The 17451-nt window shown below is 30.9% G+C and overlaps 4 protein-coding genes across 12 annotated transcripts; 3 read left to right on the forward strand and 1 right to left on the reverse strand.

Annotated features, from left to right (window-relative positions):
• The first annotated feature begins 251 nt into the window (after nucleotides 1-251).
• On the forward strand, nucleotides 252-6443 carry Coq6 (ubiquinone biosynthesis protein COQ6, mitochondrial). 2 transcript variants are annotated; one of them, XM_012294583.2, is made up of 8 exons: nucleotides 252-441; nucleotides 536-726; nucleotides 842-1081; nucleotides 5179-5286; nucleotides 5353-5415; nucleotides 5483-5793; nucleotides 5922-6204; nucleotides 6309-6443. In XM_012294583.2, the coding sequence occupies exons 1-8, from the start codon at nucleotides 252-254 to the stop codon at nucleotides 6348-6350; spliced, it is 1428 nt and encodes a 475-aa protein (XP_012149973.2). In that variant the 3' UTR covers nucleotides 6351-6443. The 2 variants fall into 2 exon arrangements, with proteins under 2 accessions (XP_012149973.2, XP_012149974.1); XM_012294584.2 differs by lacking the exon at nucleotides 5353-5415.
• On the reverse strand, nucleotides 763-5132 carry LOC105663725 (transient receptor potential channel pyrexia). 5 transcript variants are annotated; one of them, XM_076536179.1, is made up of 9 exons: nucleotides 4927-5132; nucleotides 4406-4555; nucleotides 4172-4335; nucleotides 3807-4117; nucleotides 3555-3737; nucleotides 3210-3495; nucleotides 2751-3128; nucleotides 1705-2674; nucleotides 763-1620 (listed from the first exon to the last, which is right to left on the reverse strand). In XM_076536179.1, exons 3-9 carry the CDS (start codon nucleotides 4298-4300, stop codon nucleotides 1133-1135), a joined length of 2745 nt encoding a protein of 914 aa, XP_076392294.1. In that variant the 5' UTR covers nucleotides 4301-4335; nucleotides 4406-4555; nucleotides 4927-5132; the 3' UTR covers nucleotides 763-1132. The 5 variants fall into 5 exon arrangements, with proteins under 5 accessions (XP_076392294.1, XP_076392292.1, XP_076392293.1 ...); XM_076536177.1 differs by having other exon boundaries at nucleotides 763-2674; nucleotides 2769-3128; XM_076536178.1 differs by having other exon boundaries at nucleotides 763-2674; nucleotides 4208-4335; nucleotides 4927-5131.
• A 448-nt stretch (nucleotides 6444-6891) lies between the features above and the next one.
• On the forward strand, nucleotides 6892-16508 carry Adck1 (aarF domain containing kinase 1). Of its 4 annotated transcripts, XM_076536188.1 has the most exons (5): nucleotides 6892-7033; nucleotides 7111-10124; nucleotides 10205-10555; nucleotides 10629-10829; nucleotides 11686-16508. In XM_076536188.1, the coding sequence occupies exon 2, from the start codon at nucleotides 7157-7159 to the stop codon at nucleotides 8723-8725; it is 1569 nt and encodes a 522-aa protein (XP_076392303.1). In that variant the 5' UTR covers nucleotides 6892-7033; nucleotides 7111-7156; the 3' UTR covers nucleotides 8726-10124; nucleotides 10205-10555; nucleotides 10629-10829; nucleotides 11686-16508. The 4 variants fall into 4 exon arrangements, with proteins under 4 accessions (XP_076392303.1, XP_076392304.1, XP_076392302.1 ...); XM_076536189.1 differs by having other exon boundaries at nucleotides 7111-10560; XM_076536187.1 differs by having other exon boundaries at nucleotides 7111-10555.
• Nucleotides 11054-11515, forward strand: LOC105663727 (uncharacterized). The gene has a single exon (XM_076536194.1). The coding sequence runs from the start codon at nucleotides 11054-11056 to the stop codon at nucleotides 11456-11458; it is 405 nt and encodes a 134-aa protein (XP_076392309.1). The 3' UTR covers nucleotides 11459-11515.
• Nucleotides 16509-17451: the final 943 nt, after the last annotated feature.

A 17451-nucleotide genomic window follows, 5' to 3' on the forward strand; every position in this document is an offset into this window, starting at 1 on the left:
TGAATAAGATAACACGATCAAAATTGTGTATAAAATATACTACACAGTGGAAGTAAATAATTTTAAAAGATACAAATAAATTTTTTATTATAATATAATGACAGTAATTAAACAAGTAAAAATATTTAAACGATTTTATTTACATGTTGACTGAAAATTTAGCACAGTTAAGTGCATCCAATAATGTATTTTAACATTACAGATTGTATTCATTGTATCGCACATAAATTGACATAAATATAACAGGAAAAATGGCGGGTATCATAAAAGCAGTGGTAGACTGCGATATTTTAACATCAATTTTGAAAAAACGTAAATGTATAATCCCGAATATAACAACATTAATAAGGCATCAGTGTACGGCTACACAGAATTATGAAAAATATGATATTGCTATTTGTGGGGGTGGTATGGTTGGAACAACGCTTGCATGTGCATTAGGTTAATGTTCTTTTTTTTATCTTAAATTAGTGTATATAATACTTAATATTTCTTTAACAATTTTATAAATGCCCTACTTTTTTTGTTGTAATAGCAAATAATAGAAGACTCGAAAATAAGAGAGTCCTCTTATTAGAAGGTGGTAAAAAGTTTGAATACAAATTTCCAGAAAAATACTCTAATCGCGTAGTTGCTTTAAATCAACAAACACGTACTTTACTTTCAAGCATAGGAGCTTGGCAACATATAGAAGCAACACGATATTGTGCAGTACGGAAAATGCAGGTATTACCAAAGTTTAGAATGAAAAATGGCATTAAATATTTTAAAAAATGATTTATTATTTTATCTTGTATAATAGTTTTACAAATGTTGCAATTAAATGTAAAATATTCAGTAGGTATGGGATGCTTGTTCTGATGCTATGATTGTATTCAATGAAGATTATTTAGCTGAAGAAATTGCTTATATAGTTGAAAATGACTTATTATTACATGGAGTAAATAAGCAATTAACAGAAAAGGAAAATGTGAATGTAGTTTATGACTCTAAAGTTGAAAGCATCAAATTACCTGTAAATGAAGGAGATAATGCAGAAATACAATTACAAAATGGAAAAACATATAAAACAAAGTTATTGGTAAGTAAATGAAAAATATAAAACAAATATAGTAAATGTTACATATCGTATTTAGTTACGATATTCTCTAGCAATATTTTCAACCTTGGTGGTTAAATTGTCTAAGTGGGTATTGATATTGTATGAAAATCTTTTCAACTCTATAGCCAATTCATTAAATTGTTGTTGACTATTGTCATTTGTAGAACTTGTACTATATAGTCTACTCAATCTAATATGTTCCGATTCTCTGTTATTTGTATTATGCATACATCTGTTTTTTCCAGTTATGTAACGATTTTTTCTTTCACTAACTAAATGATATACAGCTTTTATTAATTCGCGTGGTAAACGGTTTTCACGGGGGTCATTGGGACGAATATGAATTGCACAATGATGTGGTGGATGTAAGAGAAGTGCACCTTGTCTACACACTTTCATTATTCTTTTTGGAGCGTGATCTAATAGCTTTGAGAATAACATACTTTCCAAATGTGCTACCAGTTCTGCTCTTCGCACTAATCTATCCAACCCAGCACACCTTCTTAATTCTTGTATATCTGATACAGCAAGGCCCATCATTAAATTTGTTAAAATCACTGTTACTAAAATAACAAAACTTAGAAGCATTAAGTGTGCAGTACCAGAATATAAAATTGGTGCATCATCATCAAAAAATACATCTTCAAATTCCAATTCTCCAGACATCATTATAATAGTTTTTAGTAAACCAACTAAAGGATTAGTAAAAGACTTATAATTTTTATGTAACACACTGAAACCTAAAGAAAAACCTATTATGAGACATATATAAGCACCAAGGAATTTAAAGAAGTTAATTGATACTTGTGTAAACATTTGTATGTAAAGACCAAACATAGGAAATCTTCCAACTACCATCATTAACTCTATCCAAATTAATAAAATACCTACAGCTGCAACATGATGTTGCCAGTCATTTATTGGCACAAGTAATACTATAATTGATACTAACACAACACTCCATTGAAGCCAATTTTCCCACCTTTTAATGTAAATATATATACCATGAGTCATTTGAAAAAATTCTTTACCAGCTAATACCACAGTAAATATTAGTACCAGCCAAAAAAGTACTTTTTTAAATTTATCAATATTCCAAAAATATGTGACAGCAATGTATGCTGTAAAAAATACAACAAAAATAGAATGAAATATTAAATTTAATAAAAAGAATTTACGAATTCTCAACCATTTTAGATAAAGGAAACTTTCACACAAGGGATGTTTTAATACTTGTTTTTGTCCAACTTCTACCAGACAAAGCATCAAATCTGTTTCTCCTCTTCCACCAGGCACCAGTGGTCTAAAATCCAGTCTTAATTCACAATCAAGATCACCTAATTCATGATCATGTAAAGAAATTGCTTGATCCAAACGCGATATAAATCTTGGCAATACGTCCGGGGTTCTACGTACGATGAAACTTAATGCAGAAATACCACCTTTTGTCCTTGCAGTAACATCTGCTCCTTTCGATAATAACACCATTACCGTTGACGAACTTTCATTTAATGCCGCAATATGCAAAGGCGTATAACCAAATTTGTCCGCTTTGTTGATTAAAGCACCAGCCTTTTAAAATAAATAAAATACATAGTTTTTAACAGTTATATGATTTCCGCGTAATTTGGATAATCAATGAATGAACCTGTATCAAAATCTTCACCAATTCTATTCCTCTAGTCACTTTTGCGACAGCAGCATGTAATGGAGTGCGACCGTCGTTATCTTCGGTATTAACTTTAGCGCCAAAATTTATAAGTGTCTCTAAGGTTTCTGCAGATTGAGACAGAGCTGCTAAATGCATTGGTGTTTGGCCTCTTGAATTTTTTACTTCACACGCTGCACCGGCATCTAATAGTAATTTTGTGCATTCTGCACTACCTTCTTCAGCTGCTAAATGTAATGGAGTAGACCTCATAGAACTAAACTGTACTCTTACATCTGCTCCATAATTTAGTAATAATTTCATGCATGTAACAGAACCTAGACTTGCTGCTACATGTAATGGTGTTTCAGTATAAACCTATTTAATTAACATTAAGAGCATAAGAATAAAATAAATACTTGTAATATTGTAACAAATATAATACTTGTAATCATATACCTGAGGATTATTAGGAGAAGCACCTGATTGCAATAATGCTTCTACACAATCTGCTGCATTACTTAGGACAGCATAGTAAAGAGGACTTTTTCCAGACAGACCAGCATTTACGTCAGCTCGTGATTTTAATAAACATTTAACACAAGCAATATTTCCTATAGCAGCTGCACAGTGTAAAGGTGTATATTTTTTATTAAAATCCCACTCACATGGATTTGCTCCATACTTTATTAACTCTTCTATAATTTTTTCTGATGCAGCACAGGCTGCTAAATGTAGTGGTGTTCTATAAAATGTGCAGATTAATATCTAAAAACTAGATCATTCTGTCATTCAATTTCATACCTGCCATCACAATCTCTAGCAGAAACTTTTGCATTTTTACTCAATAGAGTTTTTACTAAATCTAAATGACCTAAGTAACAAGAAACTAAAAGACAAGTGTTTGGCCATCTTGTAAAAAGTTGCAAAGCAGTTGCATTTGCAGCTACTTCATTTTCAATGCTCAGTGACGTATTTTGTATGTGTCTATATTAAATAGAATTTGAATTATATTAGGTATAATAGATATAATTATAAGTAAACTACTAATTGTACCCATTTGCAAACGAAGATATAGTAATTTTCTGATTTTTCAATGCCACTTCACTAAAGTTAGCATTTGAAAATTCATCAATAACTTTGCGCAGAGTGTCACCATGAAGAGTAGGAATAAGAGAAAGTGCATGTTCTCCTGCTGGAAGATTAGATAATGCTTGCACAATCTCCTCTGTATTCCACAATTGTTGATTTGATATTTGCTTCTCTTTTATATGACATATTACAACAGATTCAGAACTATGCTCAGAACTAATACTACTTTTTTCTATATTATCCATCCAAATATTTTCGCATTCTTCACAGTCTTCCTGAAATTACTTATATTTAATAAAATAAATGCCTGATACATTTTTTACACTTACGGTATCATTAATAAGGATGGTAGGCGGCGACATTACATGTTCTGTAGTTGGCTCTCCTTGAGTATTATGACTACTCAATAATCTATTTAAAAATGATTTCTTTTTTAAAATTGACATGTTATTACACATTGGCTCTTTCTAGCCCTTAAACACTATTGCATTATCTAAAAAAATTATTAATAGTTATACTAACTTTTAAACATGTATATAACAGAAGGAGTAAATTACACTTACAGTGTCCTATTGCACTTTAAACCTATTTTAGTTACCAATAAAGTTTGAAACAAGATCACACATGTTCCTTCATGTTTGTAAAACAGAACTGGCATATTTTTAGCTTTCACTGCCTCTTCTTGTAAGTGTATTCCAAAAAGAGAGTTTGTGCTATAAATTTTTATTCAAAGTATTATCCTATGCAGACATCACAATATAAAATCTATACATTTTATTTAAAACATATGCACATTGTGTAATTTTACTTCTATGAAATACTTCATGCAACTGATATCAACATCCTTTAAGGAAGTAATCATACTCATTTATTTTTTCCTTGATACTATGTTTGTGAAATAAATTTTATATTTAAGAAATTATATTATTACGTAATTTAATTTTTTTAAATAATTATGATCCAAACTACTTTTATTAAAATTGTATTTGTTATGACAATATTAGTTTGAACAGTAATTTACAATAAATAGTTATAGCTCTAAAGAAGTATTAAATACTTGTACATAAAAATAATTAATTCTTACAAGGTCAAGTGTAAAGCACATTTGATCTAAAAGTACATTCAGTTTTCCCACTGAAATGTGGTACAGAACTGAAGTTATTTCCAGACACATTGCTTGAATGTTAATTCTTCCCCTTCCACACACCATCCTGTTTACATTATCTACATTTCTACACAATATCCTGATTTCTTTCTGTCACTTTTCAGTACGATAGTATAGTAAATTTTGTTAGAATTGATTCTTCATCTATATTAAACTGAATATTTACTTTAGATTGGAGCAGATGGTGTAAATTCATTGGTACGAACAGTAATGGGTGTACAATATTTGAAATGGGATTACAATCAAATGGCTATAGTTGCAACTCTTAAACTGTCAGAGGTAAACTTTAGTTATTAAATAATCACTGTATTATCTACTGCAATATTAATTATATTTTCATTTCAGCCTACAGAAAATATTGTTGCATGGCAAAGATTTTTACCAACTGGTCCAATAGCCTTACTTCCAGTATGTTTTACAATTAATTAGAAAGAAGTAAAGTATTGTACTAGATTATTTTCTCCCTTTATTATAGTTAACAGATAGCCTCAGTTCTCTCGTATGGTCACTACCAACAGATGAAGCAAAAAAGCTATTAAAAGTTTCTGAAGAAGAATTTGTTGATAGTATAAATAGTGCTTTGTGGAAAGTCTATCCAAAAGATGGCATAGTCGAAAGTGGTTTGCGCGCACTTCAACAATTACTTGACGGATTATCTTTACAAACTGGTGTAACAAGGCAATTACAACCATCAATATCAGATATTATAGAAGGATCACGCGCCGCTTTCCCATTACACTTTGGTCACTCTGTATCTTATGTACAGACAGGAACTGTTTTAGTAGGGCAAGTAAAACAACAAGTTTATATATACATATATTAAGAGTATATTTTATTCACATTACATACTTTTCATACAATACAACAAAAATTGTAATAAGTGAAGTAATAATTTGTATATTACATTTTTTCAGAGATGCAGCACATAGAGTTCATCCATTAGCTGGTCAAGGAGTAAATTTAGGGTTTGGAGATGTGACACTGTTGGTCCAACTTCTTGCAGAAGCTGTTATAAATGGAGCTCCTTTGGGAGATATAAACTATTTAAGGAAATATGAAACATTGCGACAACGCTATAATGTCCCAGTAATGTTGACTATTGATGCATTACATCGGTTATATAAAGGAACAGCAGCTCCTATTGTACTAGTTAGAAGTTTGGGATTACAATTAACAAATGCTATTCCAGCATTAAAGGTATTCCATTTCATTTAGTGTTATTTTAATAGTCAGAGACGTTACAGTGCTGTTAAAAACGTTAAATTGCTTCAATTTGTTAATAATTTCATTACTTATTTCAGAAAGCTATAATAGGACATGCATCTGGTCAAGCAGCGCATTGATGCTGTTAATCATTAATGTAAATATATTTGTAATACAAATAGTATATAAGTACTAAACATTTCTGAAATAAAAGTTAAAACAGTGACGATTTATATCAGTAACGATTATTTATGGTGATTTGTTATATACTAAGCAGTTGTAAGATATCAGTATATTTTTTTGTAATTATATTTTTAATCATGAATTATATGTTTTCGTAAAATTTGGTATTCTAGTAAATTTATTAATGATATTTTGAATAAGAATAAACTTATCGAGAACTATATAAATTAGTAATTTCCGATTAATTTTATGCATAACGAGATATGAAAATCTGTACATATCAATTGTCATTCCACGTGATTAGAGGTTACGGAACAGTAATACATGATACATTAGCAACTTATTATGTCACTATTTCAGAGAAGCAAAATAGTTAAAACAATATTAAATAGGAATAGGAGAATATTTTTTAGAAAAAAATGTAAAAATTAAAATATTGTTAGATGTAATTTTGTAGTAAAACAACTCTATAATGTTTTCACTATGTACATGATTTAGGTTACTGAATTATTTGTGAAATTTAGTAATAATTTCTGATTTTAAAAACAAAAGTGCAGTGCATAAATTTTTGATCGTGATTTCGTTTAAATTACGTACGGAGAATTATAGAATTATTGAAGAAAAAAGAATTTCATTCCATGTAAGAAGAGGTTATTTCTCATGCAACATATATGCAATATATAAAAAAATCTTTTAACCATGTATTTTTTATTTCAGATTCACAATACGTCTGACAAAAATCTTATTTGATTTTTAATCCATAATGTTTATATCTAAAAGATTGTTAAAAGGAACAGCGATTGGAATAATTGGATTGGGTACGCTGGCATCTTTAAGAGCAAATGAATATGATTTAGGATCTATAGGTATTGTACGATTAGGACGTGCCGCAATTACTGTTTTCATAATTGGGAGACATTATAAAAATGAACTATATGGTAGTAACCTAAACTCAAATACTCAAGAATATTTAGAGTTAAAGTCAAAAGTACATAAATATGGAGCAGAAAAGCTTCTGGAACTTTGCTGTGCCAATAAAGGTGTTTATATAAAAGTAGGCCAACATATCGGTGCATTAGATTATTTATTACCATCAGAATATGTTCATACCATGCGAGTATTGCACAGTTCTGCACCGCAATCAACATTTAAAGATGTACTCACTGTAATTAAGGAAGATTTTAAGAAAGATCCATATGAAATATTTGAGAGTATTGACTCCAAACCTTTGGGTACTGCCAGTTTAGCACAAGTTCACAAAGCTGTACTAAAAAATGGTGATGTTGTTGCTGTTAAAATTCAACATCGAGCAGTTAAAACTAACTCTTATGTAGATATTAAAACCATGTCAGCTTTAGTAAAAATAACATCATTAATATTTCCAGATTTTAAATTTGATTGGCTTGTAGATGAAACTAAAAAGAATATTCCCAAAGAATTAGATTTCACTCAAGAAGGAAAAAATGCAGAAAAAGTTCAAAATATATTTTCACACTATCACTGGTTAAAAATACCAAGAATATATTGGGAAATTTCATCATCACGGGTTTTAACAATGGAATTTATTGAAGCAGGTCAAATTAATGACCTGAAATACATTCAAGACAATAATTTAAATCCCTATGAAGTTAGCAGTAAATTAGGCCGACTTTATAGCCATATGATATTTATTGTTGGTTTTGTACACTCTGATCCACATCCTGGTAATGTTTTAGTCAGAAATAAAAATAATGAAGCAGAAATCATACTATTAGATCATGGATTATATGCCAATCTTTCTGATAAATTTCGATGGGAATATTCCAAACTCTGGTTAGCAATATTAGATGGTAATAAAGCTGCAATGCAAACACACTGTGCAAATTTAGGTGTTGCAGATATGTATGGATTGTTGGCTTGCATGGTATCAGGAAGATCTTGGAACACTATTATGACTGGTGTACAGAAAACTAAATATGATTCGCTAGAAAAACAAGAATTTCAAAGAGAAATACCAAACTTATTACCTCAAATTAGTCATGTGTTAGAGAAGGTGAATCGACAGATGCTATTAATTCTTAAAACAAACGATCTTATGCGTTGTATTGAATATTCTTTACATACGGAATCTAGAATGTCCGGAATGATGGAAATGTCAAAATGTTGTATACTTTCAGTATACGGAGAAAAACTAAAATCTTGTACCACTAGATGGGCAAAATGGAAAATTTCTGTATTTAAACAATGGGCACTTTTTAAATGGACAATGTATTACTTTTATTTAGGGGTATTAAATTTCAATATAAAGGATTCTGTAGATTCATTCATGAAAAATGAGTTTTATGCGCTTTAACAATACATTACTTTTAGGAGAAATAAAACATATTTCTTTAAATTAAATGAGTAATCATTGGAATCGTATAATTAAGATTTTGTAGGTAACATTAATTTTATATATTTAATAAATTTGTTAAACTTGTAAATCTTTTTGTACAAAATATGCAAATAAATATTTCATATTTACTTTTACACGCGAAGTGAGAAAAGGAAAATACATTTTTTCTCTCTATCGAATAGAAAGATATCTAATATAAACAAATATTTACGATTATATAAATGAATGTTAATATTAATAATAATTTATTGCAAGTATGTGCCTATGTTTTAGACTAATTCCATGAATATTATAAATTATCCGTTTTTACAATATATATAACATACAGATTGTTATCTACATTGTTAGAAAAAATAAATTGTCTCATATCAAAGACCTAAGAAAATGTACTTTGTTAAATAATTTAAAATATGTAATAAAACAATTTTACAATAAATTGAAAATAAATCATTTCCGTTGTAGTACTTAATCTTCAATTTTATTTAACTTCAATACTTCGTTATAAATTTATACGTATACATAGCGTTATATTTTTACTTGAAAAACGCAATGATTAATATAAATTATATGCTCCCAAGCCATTAACTATCGCATTATAACATTTTTGTTTCATTAGGTATTATTTCGAGGCTGTTATGATTTTGAATATATGTTTACTGCGTCATTTATTACTCACGCCGTTCAAGTAAATTTTATTTCGCAGAACTGCTATTTTTAGTCAAAGTTCAGCAAGTACGTATTGAAAACGTATCTTTCCTGCGTCATTTATTACTCATACACTTCATATGTATCATACACATGTATGTATGCGTATATATGCATACGTACAAAGTATATATTTTATACATTATGAAGTCATGAGAAAAGGAAGAGTATACAAGTCGCGTACATGATTTCTGCAAAAGTTTGTTTATATTAAATATATTATTATAAAAATGAAAATTTTTTAACGATGATAATTTTGTAATCAAATATGTAAAAAACGTGTTTATTGTTATACATTTAATTGTTACAACTTGAGATGTACAATAAGCATATCCATTATTCTAGCAAAAGGAAAATAACCAGAAAGGAAAGCGTCCTTTTACATTTCTTAGGTATAACGACAGTTATACTCATCGGCGTTGCCACGTTTCAAAGCACCTATTGCACGTATTTTAATATTTATAAATCAATACCATCATGTTTAAGTTATGTCACTTATAATTTGATTTTAAATAGTTATTTATGTAAAAGAAAGCAATAGCTTATTATAAATTAACAAAATATATTATATTTGTTCAGCATGAATTGATATCTTTCACTATTTTTATAAGTTTTTAAAATGTATATTTATTTAAACTAAAAACAATGTTTTGTAAGTTTCGTATGTAAAAATAAATGTATTTTATTACTGAGATTATTGATTATTTGGACAACGTTTATTCAACGTTATAGAAATCGTTCAACAGTGTAAGGAATACATATTTTCAATGCATAATCCGTGAACGGATAAACCGTATATTTATTTTACCTGCAAAAATGCATTAGCAAAAACGTAACTTGTAAGTGATAAATAGGAAATTCGGGAAAATCCAATAAAATTAAGGTGTGGTATAACATTGATCCAAACAAATCGAAGAAATTTGGCAACGTTGGAAATTATCCGTAACGGAATAGGTATACGACGGAATGTATGGAACAGTGGGGAGTTGACCGCAGTACGCATTCTTACACTGAATACTATTTTCTAAATCATAAAATTATATTCAATTTCATAAAGTATTTATAAAATTTAGCAGTGCAATTGTAATGTGAATATTTGGAAATGAACAAAATCAAAATATATTCAGAAAACTATTAATAATTGAAAATTTAACAGGAACTACTTTCTATTGATCGAGCGTAGGGACACTACTTAACTCGAAGCGGAGGGTATATAAAGCCTTTTCGACGAGTGACGTGGTGGCATTTCCTGAGTCGTCCTCATACGGTGAAGGCTGTATCTTGCTCGCTGGTTCGAAGTCTCGCTATTGTGGGGTTTTTCTTCCATTGTTCGACGAAAAACCCGAGCCAGATACAGGTTGGTGTACCTTTTACTTATTCAGTAATTAGGTGAAAGAAAAAAAGTTACGAAAGTCAGTTGTAAAGTACGTGTGTAATGACTGTTATTATCATCTACGTACTAGTTAATTTCTCAAGAAAATGAAATAGAGTATTTATTCATACTGTGTCATCGTTGGAAAGAAGACATCCCGACTTCTACGAACAAGCAGAAAGGAGAACTACGTTTAGAAGCAAGAAATCATGGTAGCTACCAATCGAGTTCGAGATATCGATATCGATAGACCGAGCCATACCGAACAGTTAGCTAATTGGATCAGCAGAGTCCGCTGCAAGAAGTTAATGTGTCGCCGAAGTCGTAAACGCGATTTACGCGTTGAAGCAGTGCTTACTTGTGCACTTTTTAAAGCCGAACATGAATTGCGCAGTAAACAGTTATCTCGCATTTCAAAATGGCAGCAATTTAAAAAGCAATTTTTGAAAGACACAGACTATTCGAATTGTCACTTTTATAACAGCAAAGATCTGAAGAACTCAAAATCCTGTGAGGAGAACAATCCATGGCAAGGCCCTTTATGTCCCGAATTGAGCAGTTTGGACAATTTCATGTCGAAATTGGGTGAGATCAAGGTACCATTGCAGCGGTGAAGAGACTTGAAAAACAGGCGACCGGGTCTGAAAAACCTAGGAACGCGATGGAATCAATTACAGAAGACGATAACTTCGTTGTCAGTGTTTTGTCAATTAAACATTGACTTTAACAGAGCACAGCCATGAAGGAGTTTCGAATGATACAGTACCGCATCGCGTTGGTACTGTGGGACTAGAAGTCACATTACTATCCTGGTGTATATCTGGATATTTTTTACTTGCAGTCTCGCCGTTTGAGATGGCAATGGGACGGGCGGAGGGAGTTGCTGTTTGCAGTGATGCTGGGTGTACATGCAGAAAGGGGGATCCCAATGTTCTAATCTACGCCTTTCATCGGTTTGGTTTGTAAACTGTATCGGAACAAATGCATTTCCTTTTGCAACTTTCTGTAATAATGTTGTTTGACCTCGTAAAAAACCATTCAAAGAGCGTTTGATCAATTGTTTATTTTTTCAGAAATACAGCGACTTACATAAAACATGTATTTGTATCGTGTAATTCTAGAAGTTTGTACAGTACATTTTAGATACTATATAGATTAATAATAGAGCTTTGTTCAAAGGATTTGTTATATCGTGCCAAACGTTAATCGAAATTTTTTTTGTAACAATTGTGATATAGCCGAAGAGGAGCCAAAGAATTAAAATAATAAATGTTGAAAAAAAAAAATCGACAATTTTTTCTATAATCACTTAAATCATCACCATTATTAATGCCAAAAATCCTTTTCAGTCTGGCATACACCTTACAAAATTCTATCACACGCAAGAGATCGGTGCACATATCCAAGCTGTTGGTCATCAGCGATGCGGTTCGGTCTGTCTGTATGTGAGATCAGGAGTGGTGAGAGGTGGTATGGGATAAGGAAAAAGGGGGCAATCATCTTTGTTCTTAGAAATACTTACCTGAAGTTTGGTGACTGAGTTGCACAATGCTGAAGTAATATGCACAAGTACTACCTTCATTCTGTGCTTCTCTCTTGAGAATCCAACCGTTGACTAAGTCTTGAAATCATCTGGGTTGCGGTTGAACATAGGCATACCATGACAAACTGCAGCACACTCGAGCAAATCCTGTTTGGTGAGCTAATCCCTTTTATCCGTTACCTGTGCAAATATGTTTTCTCAGGTCCAGAAGGTTTTACAATACCTACTACCAAGTTATACGAGTTCTACTCATTGACCCGTGTACCATGCGAAGTCGACTAAACTGTGGACACATCCGAAGAACTGTTATAATAGCCCTGTTTGAATTAGGAATAAGAGTCCTGAGGTATGGAATAATTCGATGCATGTCTCTTGAACCTAGATGATCCAGAAAGGCCAAGTACTGCAAGTAGCATCATTTAATTTTTATAAGGGCATGCATATATATATTTATATGAAAGGGCTCAATGTTGATACTTTTGAATCTCTATCATTACGCTGAACATGTATTTTGCGTCAATCTGCTGCCGAATGGATTACATTCACTAATGTATTTAGTATTGCTGCATTATTCCTCATATGCCAAAGCAAGGAAAAGACATCTTCGTAATATACGTTCTATATTATTGAACAAAATTTCTGATGAGGTGTATGGTTAAAAGTTGGGCAAGCAAGGCATAGAAACGGCGGTTCATATATTATAGATATAAAATGCAGAAAAGTATATTTATGGTTATAATTTGAAATTCAGGGTATTTTGAAAATTCAACAATAGCGTGAAGTATATACAAATAAGCATCAATTAATTCTTAAGTATATATAAAATGTTTACCATTGTCATGAAATGGAATTACGTGATATTTTTAATTTGAAGGAAGTATCGTTATCACGGATAACTGAGAATAGTCTTGGAACTGGCAGGTGGAAGTTACTTTATTAAGGGTGGTGTATTTATGTGAACGGCCCAATGGTGGTTTCAAGTTGGCTTAAAGGAATTCGATCTCTTTATAAGTTAGAAAACGTGGTATCAAACGTATCTTCATAAATATTATTTTGAAATGTTGCTTTTCCAAAAAGATTGTTCGGGTGTTTTTGTTTTATACTGCAGGAGTGGCTGGAAAGGTAAATGTGGTGTATAAGCGACCATGGCAGGCAAACAGTCCTGTTGCTGGAGCGCGTCACGTTCATGTTGATCGAAGGTATATGCTGTATTTTATGTAGAATATTGTAGAAAGTGGGTTGGAAGAGATGGACGGGGGGTGGGGGTGGGGTAGAGTACATGTTATGTTTCAGCTAGAAAATGAGCTAGAGAACGCGTTTAATCAACTATATGCTTCACGATCTTGACCTACACATTACATAAATTCTGACTGGATCCTGAAATAGTTCCTACTGAAAACTGATGAAATACTTGATTTAAATGTAGACTACACTTTTAAGTAAAGGCAGTATGAAAAAAGGTAACAGCATAATCGCAAGCAGTTAAAATTGTAAACCTTATATACGTATAAGTAGTAGGGGGATATGGGAGATGGGGTGTGCAATCTTGTATTGTGAGCTACAGGGTTGATGCTGTTGCTACCCTTATCTGCGATGGATGAAATCGGAAACGGAATTCCTTGATAATGGATGGATGCACCTAAGCCGATCGTTCTATGTTTAGTAGCAGAAATTGATTCTACAGTTTCAGTAATTCGAAGCAGACAGCCCACACACGATAGTCCAATAAGCATGGTGTAATTGTAAGTTTTCCTGCATTTAATTCAATTCGGCTGTTGAAGGATTTGGAGATGTTCAACGAAACATTAATTGAGGAAAGAAGAGGATGAGAAGAATATGTTCTGTACAAAAACGTATTTCCGTTTTGGTTATAGTGTTATCTTCGATAAGATATATTTTAGATCGACGAGGGGTGATCCATTCCAGCATGAATAACCTATCGATGAATTCTTAAATGTATTTTGGAGATGCATTTTATGTATAACAGTTTTAATAGAACTCGTGTGACTACGTATTATGAGAGAAGTACTTGGAGAAATTGGGGAGGGCTGCAAAACAATCTTCTACATTTTCTTCACAGAAAAAGAAATAAACAGTTGGCCAAATATTTGAAGCCATCTCATTGCAAAATAGAAGTACAGTGGCGTTAAATTAGACTGCACGCAACATATGCACTTACTAAACTAGTCTTCTTCAAATTTATCGATAACGGACTGATCATAATATCTTGAGTATCTTTGGTGGATTTGTGATTTTTGCTTCAGGAATGTCAAGAAAATTTCATGAATGAAATCGGACTGTACTGCAATTTTATAGGGGAGAATCCTTGTATATCGAAGTACATTTGTATGTATGTATGTATATATTATTTTTAAAAATATTATTTTTATCACGTTACTAGGAGTGAGGAAATTTATGCTAAATAGCAATATTTTGAAAAACAATAACTCTAAAAAATTTGAGGTATACATATTTAGAAGTTTATATAAAACATTAGCCTCTGTGGCCACATGAAGATGAGAAAAATCAAATCAACCGTCGCCATTGGATTTTTATCGCATTATAGTAAGTAACAGTTCGATTAGGTTTTGATATTAATCGTAATATATTTGCCGAGTTTGAAATTTAATTATATCTATAAATTGAAATTACAAATCTATCTATGAACTATTTCATGTTTTGAAATTGACAGTGAGTGTTCACATAGTGAGTTATGTTCAAAATAATTTGTTGTACTCTGCAAAAGATGTTCCATCAGAAGAACTTAATACAAACAACTGATTATGATAATTGGAGCTTCATTGAAAGAAAAATTTTTGATAAAGTTTGGTTTTAAATGAAATTATTGGTTTATTTTAAAATTGAGTTATAATGTGCTAAAAGTGTTGAAAGTTACAAAATATGAATTAAGTTTGTGATTATGTGGAAATGTGAAATGTTTGAGGATGTTATAACGATTTTAATGGTTTAAAAACTAAGTAAAAAAAATGATTTATATACATACATATGTATCAGATAATCTAAGAACATATTACGAACAGTATTATAAGGTTTTTAGTGAGTGAAAAGAAGTTAGTTTTATCAAAGACGTCGATTTTTCAGAAGTGATCAGAAGAGTAAAAGCAGTTTGTGATTTAGCAGTTAGTATTTTCTAATCGTTCTATTATAGTTTTGACCATTTATTCGTTTTTGTTCTAGGTCCTTAATTTAAAATTTTAGAATTTTATATAGTTTGTGCTTGTGTAATTTAATGTATGATTGCAGACTTGACTTACCATTTTAAGAAAAACATAATAGAATGAAATGGGTTAGGCCAGAAAAATTTACTACTAATTGTTTGTTAAGTAGGTATATTTGAAAGAAATTAAGTTGACATAAAAGAGGCAGTTGGAAAATTGAAACTAATATGTTTCATAAGAATATTCCTATGCAAATGCGCACATCTGTATAATGTTGTAATATCTTTCTGCCATGGAAAAGATAATGCAAGTATAAAGCTTCTAAAGTTCAATTTTAACAAATGGGAATCTGTACTCAGATAAGTTAAACACAATGTGACATTTTTAGGATTTACACATTACATAAATTACACAATTGTTTCATGTGGAGTAGTTAGTAAGTCTATATTTTTTCATGTTTCATGTTTCCCTTTTGGAAAAAGTTAATCAGATGTTTTAGAAATTGATCATGAATTCGTGCTAACTAAAAAATGAAAATACACGTCACCCTGGAGAAGTATAAATACGAAAGCAATTTTGATCTCGATTCATTGTCACGAAATATGGTTTTCTGACTCGTTGGCAATTTTGTGGATGTTCAGTAACTGGAAAATCGAATGAAATTGTCGAATCTTTTTGTGGGTTTTCTTCTATTTTCGGATGAAAAAATCGAAGGGCAGATTATGAAGTTTGAAATGGATGGAGAATTTGATGCTACAACTCGCAAATTTAAATCAGCTACATCTGCGTTGATCGTTATTCTATTCTCTGATGGCAATACGAGTTCAAAAAGGGGAGAGCTGTTGCATTTTCACTTGGATTTTTCAAAGGATTTATTGAATAGGCATTTTGAGATAGGGGACAACATATGATGCAGAGTTCCAGCAGAAACGCCTTCTTTTTTTATTAAAAAAAAGTAAGGACTATCTGATTTAAAAGTAATGTAGAATTCGATTTGTGAGGAACTATAAATTTCTGTTTCGTTTCAGATTTGTTTTCTGGATGCTGACATTCTAGTATGTTTCATCGAATGTTATCTAACAGTATATTTTTTTCAAATTTAATCAAGAGCTATTTTCTTATTTGAAAAATGTTCATGAATACATTAGAAGTGCCAAACGTTTGATCTTCTTCATGGTATAAAAGAAATGCAAATAGTATTTCTAATATTATTAATATTGCTTCGAGAAATCGTTTACATCGTGATGTCAATTGTGTGTTCAAAAATAATCAGAAATGCAAATGGGAAAAAGTTTCAAATATATTGCAGAATTTAACTGTTTAGATATTTGATACTTTTGCAACGTTGAAAAATGATAATGAAAAATGTTACATATGAATTTTGAACAGAGTTTTTGGAAATTATGGTTGTAACAAAATCGCATTAGAATTATTGAAAAAACCTGCTACGAAGAATTGAAATCGGAAAAATTATAGGAATTTGTATTAAAAGCATTTTTTTTTGGAACAATGTGAAACGCATATTCATGAAGTGTAAAGGAAAAAGTATTAAGCTAATAGTACTAATCTAGTTGAACTAGATTTTATTAAGTATAAAAATGAGTTACAACCTTGAATTTCTTCTCGCGAAGAATCAACGGAATTACGTTAAACGACAAAAAAAAATCATAGATTGAAGAAGAAAATGCTAATGCGAAACATTTTATGGGTAAAAAAAAAACTAAAAGATATGAGTCCAAAACTTCTGAAATCAAGAAAATGATAAAGGGGGAGATCGATCATACTGGAATTCGGATGTTAATATGAAACGACATGAAAAGGAGGTTGAAATGTCGTATCGTGGAATGAAGAAAATATTAACATTGAGCTTTATAGGATGCATATG

Source organism: Megachile rotundata, chromosome 10 (genome assembly GCF_050947335.1).
Source record: "Megachile rotundata isolate GNS110a chromosome 10, iyMegRotu1, whole genome shotgun sequence".
NCBI classification, from domain to species: Eukaryota; Metazoa; Arthropoda; class Insecta; order Hymenoptera; family Megachilidae; genus Megachile; species Megachile rotundata.